At 43.7% G+C, this 4,159-nt stretch overlaps 1 protein-coding gene across 1 annotated transcript; it reads right to left on the bottom strand.

The window, feature by feature from the left end:
* On the bottom strand, positions 1–3,769 carry TMK1 (transmembrane kinase 1). Its single transcript, XM_047302511.2, has 2 exons — positions 1,441–3,769; positions 1–809 (listed from the first exon to the last, which is right to left on the bottom strand). The coding sequence occupies exons 1-2, from the start codon at positions 3,752–3,754 to the stop codon at positions 277–279; spliced, it is 2,847 nt and encodes a 948-aa protein (XP_047158467.1). The 5' UTR covers positions 3,755–3,769; the 3' UTR covers positions 1–276.
* Positions 3,770–4,159: the final 390 nt, after the last annotated feature.

Here is a 4,159-nt window from a genome sequence, read left to right as displayed (position 1 = left end):
TAATCAACAAGTTCAACAGTGATATTTGATTTACACATCTCAGAAGGGGGAAAACGTGAATGTGAGATGATGAAAAGTACATTATCGGCTCAGAATCTCTTCCAAGTTTGTCAGTAAAAGTTCTTAACAAGGGCTAAGATGGTGTAGAACTAATCTACACAATGAGAAAAGATAAACAAGTTCACAAAGAATCGCCAGTACATGAAACAAGGACCGGAGAATGAACAAACACACTAAAACAAATATTTACAACCGAGCATGATCACCTACGCATGATCACCTACCATCTGCTGATGTGAAAGAATCAGCAAATCCATATGGGCGAGTAGGTATACTTGTCTGTGTGTTATCCAAGCTTGGTAGAAGCGAAGATGAAGAAGAGGACTCCATTTGACTTTTACCTTCATAAGCCTGCCACTTCTTAAGTGCTTGTGGCAAGGACATGTCAAGGTCAATGCCATATATATCTTCAGAATTCTGATCAGATGGTTTCCAGAGTTCAACGAGAGAAGAAAGCACGTTAACAGTATGACCCATGTCAGGCCTTTGATATGGCTCCCTGGCACAGCAGTGGCCAGCTAACTCTGCAACAGTGTGAATACTGGCAAGAGTTTCCTCGTTGAGATCAATTGCGGAGTCAATGGCCTTGCGGAATGAGTCCTTATTTATGGACATTCTGCGGAACCATGTTACAAGGTGCATGCTATCCTCGGGTTGAGTCTCATCAAGTGCTTTTCTTCCTGTTATCAGCTCCATCAATATTACCCCAAAGCTGAACACGTCAACTTTAGTTGTCACACGGCCAGTCACTGCAATCAGATAGTCATTTGCATGGCGGTGTTAGAGATGCATATGGCTAAAAATCAATGAACATTTATACCACCAAGCAACCAAGTCAGATAGCAAACATCTAATTGATCCAAATAAACCATATCTTCTGAAGACAAGATAAATCCAATGGGAAATTTACATTTTGAATGAACATTTAAAAACTAATGCCTTGGAAGGAAAATAGTCATGTCAATTCGTATGCATTGAACATGAATAACATGGATGTAGAGGCTTCATTCTTGAGTCCTGAGTAGAGAGTATTTACTTCAGTGAATTGGTGTAATGATTGAATGGTTACTTCAACTAACTTCCTAGTAAGTATAGAAGTTGGTTAGATAGTGGTGACAAGAAGAATGTCATATTAGCTTCCTACGAAGAAATGAAATGTCACCAGTAGCTCTTAAAGCATCATGGATCCTACCAGGAAAAAAATATGCTAATTAATCAAACTAGATTTTTCTAAGGTATACTATTCCCAGGAATACCATAATACTTGAAATATATTTATTGCCTACTCTATTCCAACTGTTTATTTGAGAAACTGACTCAATACGGCATTGCTCACAAAGACATGGTGTGGTGAAGGGAAGTTATAAAACTAAGTGATACCTGCATACTCAGGTGCCAAGTATCCAAAAGTGCCTGCAATTCTTGTCTCTATAGAGGCTTTTCCTTCCGGAGCAAGACGCACAAGACCAAAATCAGCAACCTTTGCCCTCATATCATCTCCAAGGAGAATGTTTGAAGGTTTTAAGTCCCTGTGTATGAAGCTTTGATGGGCCAAGCCATGGAGGTACTCGACACCCCTTGCCACATCCAAGGCAATCGTCAATCTTCTGTTCCACTCCAGTGGTTCCAGTCCTTCCTCTGGCCAGTTGAAAAGATGCCTGCTCAATGTTCCTTGATGCATGTACTCGTACACAAGCAGCTTCTCATTCCCGTCCAAGCAGTAACCTAGAAGAGCCACAAGATGCCGGTGGCGAACTTTTGTCAAAACAGCAATTTCCGACTTGAATTCTGCTGCACCCTTCCCTGTTATTGCTCCACACTCCATTCTTTTCACTGCTATTCTTGTACCATCATGGAGTTCACCTCTATAAACCGTTCCAAAACCTCCTTGTCCCAATATGTTCTTCTCACTGAAGTTGCCTGTGACATTTCTCAGAACTTGTATGGAAATGACCATGTTTCCAGCTTCAACCATTTGGATATCTCCTGCCTCACTGCCAGGTATGGTTCGCGTTTCACTGACACCACCAACACTGACATTTGAACCTGCAACGGTTATCTTCACACTCTCGTTATCCGACCCAGAATGCCTAGGATGAATAACTAGAGCATTTGGGCTCTGGACCCTGCTCAACTTCTTTTGCTTCATCCTAAACAGGCAGAAAATCAGGAAACCAATCATAGAAACCACAAAAACCGCCCCAATCACTGAAAACACGATCACTCCCACATGGGAAGACTTTTTGCCACCATTTCCAGAACCCCCACCGTTTTCTCCCTTTGAATTGGGAGCCGTTGGAGACACTGAACCCTGAGGGGACTGGCTACTCTTATCCTTCCCTATATCAACATTACCATTAGTACTCACAACTACATTACTCCTAAAACTCGGCACCTTCCCATAAAGCTGATTGTTCGCAACATTCAATAGACTAAGCCGAGGCAAAGTAGTAAGCTCTACTGGAATTGAACCAGTGAGATTGTTATCCGCAAGTACTATTCTTTGCAAAGATTTAATCTTTGAAAAATCCGGGGATATCTCACCACTAAGTTGCATCTTCTGAAAATTAACAACAGTTATATTCCCATCTCCACAAGCAATTCCAATCCAATCAGCACAAGGATCATTCCCCTTCCAACCCTCGGCAAACCTTTGAGGATACCCCATAAGCCCAACAACAGAAAGAAGAACCTGCACCCTGGAATCACAATCACCAGGTCCTGGCAAACAAAAACTGTTGGAATCCTTATCGTTATCTACCTCAACTCCATTGCCAAACACCGGCATAGGACCCTGAAACAAGTTATTAGTCAAGTTCACAACTTCAAGTGTCTTGAGACCCACCAACGAAGGCGGAACAGGACCTGTAAACCTGTTATCCCTCAAACTCAAAAGCTTCAAACTCTTCAACCCGGACAAATCAGGCAACGGACCCGTAAAAGCATTGGAGTGCAACCAAACCTCCGTCAAGAAAGTCATGTTCTGCAAAACAGCAACACTGCCACCGAGCCTGTTAACGCTCTTCTGCCCATTCAACCACAAAGACTGAATCTGAGAGCCAGAAAAGCTCAAAGGCAACGCCCCCTCGAGGTTATTGATGGCCAAGTGCAAAACCGTCAAACCAGGAAACACGTCGGAGCTGAAGAAATCCGGCAAAGTGCCTCTGACATTGGCAGAGTTGGCGGAGAAGTTCTGAAGCACAGAAGCGTTTCGGAGAGTCTGAGGGATCTCCCAGGGCTCAAAGGGGTTGTTGTCGATCTCCACCGCCTGGAGCTGCGACATGCCGGCGAAGAAGTCGGCGGGGACGGCGGAGAAGCGGTTGTTGCTGGCAATGAAGACACGGAGGTTGGTCAAGCCGTTAAGCGAGGGAATGGGACCCGAGATGTTGTTGTATTGGAGCTCCAACTGTTCCAACTGGGTCAAGTTCTGAATAGTTGCAGGGAGAGTACCCTGGAGATTGAGGCGGCCGATTTGGATCCGTGTGACCCGTTTATCTTCGGAGCACCTGACGTGGTCCCACTTGCATGGGACCGGGCCGGTCCATCCCGGCGGGTTGAGGCTGTTCTTGAGAGCCAGCATTACTGAAACATCGTCCTGGGAGTTGGCGAAAAAGGTCATCATGGTTAAGAAAATGAAGAAGGGTAGAGGATTTGGAAAGTAGGTGGTGGTGGTGGTGGTGGTACTGCTCACCATGCTGTTGTGGTTCTGTCCGTTAGCCGTGTGGGAGAAGGTAATGTGATGTGATGTGAGGGAAAGTATAGAAATTAGAAAAGAAAGTGTTTTGTTTGTTGAGTTTGGGTTTGGGAGTTGAAATGAGAAGGGAACGGGGAAGAAGGAGAAACGCACATGGCAGTGGGCCCCAGGTATCTGGCTGTCGTGACCATTGCTGAGTGAGTGAGTGAGAGACTCAGCGAGTGAAGCTCTCATGCATGGCCCATCATCATCATCATCATCTGCATTTTATTATTTTACTAATACTAATCTTAATATTAATGATTACAGTTTTTATTACAAATAAATTATACATTTTTTTTATTTAAAATAATGAAGTTCCATTTTTTTATACATTAAAAAAAGGAAAAGTTCGGCTCTATGGTA

Source organism: Vigna umbellata, chromosome 1 (genome assembly GCF_029865625.1).
Source record: "Vigna umbellata cultivar VRB3 chromosome 1, Vumbellata_1.0, whole genome shotgun sequence".
NCBI classification, from domain to species: domain Eukaryota; kingdom Viridiplantae; phylum Streptophyta; class Magnoliopsida; order Fabales; family Fabaceae; genus Vigna; species Vigna umbellata.
This window is presented reverse-complemented; position numbering and strand designations above follow the sequence as displayed.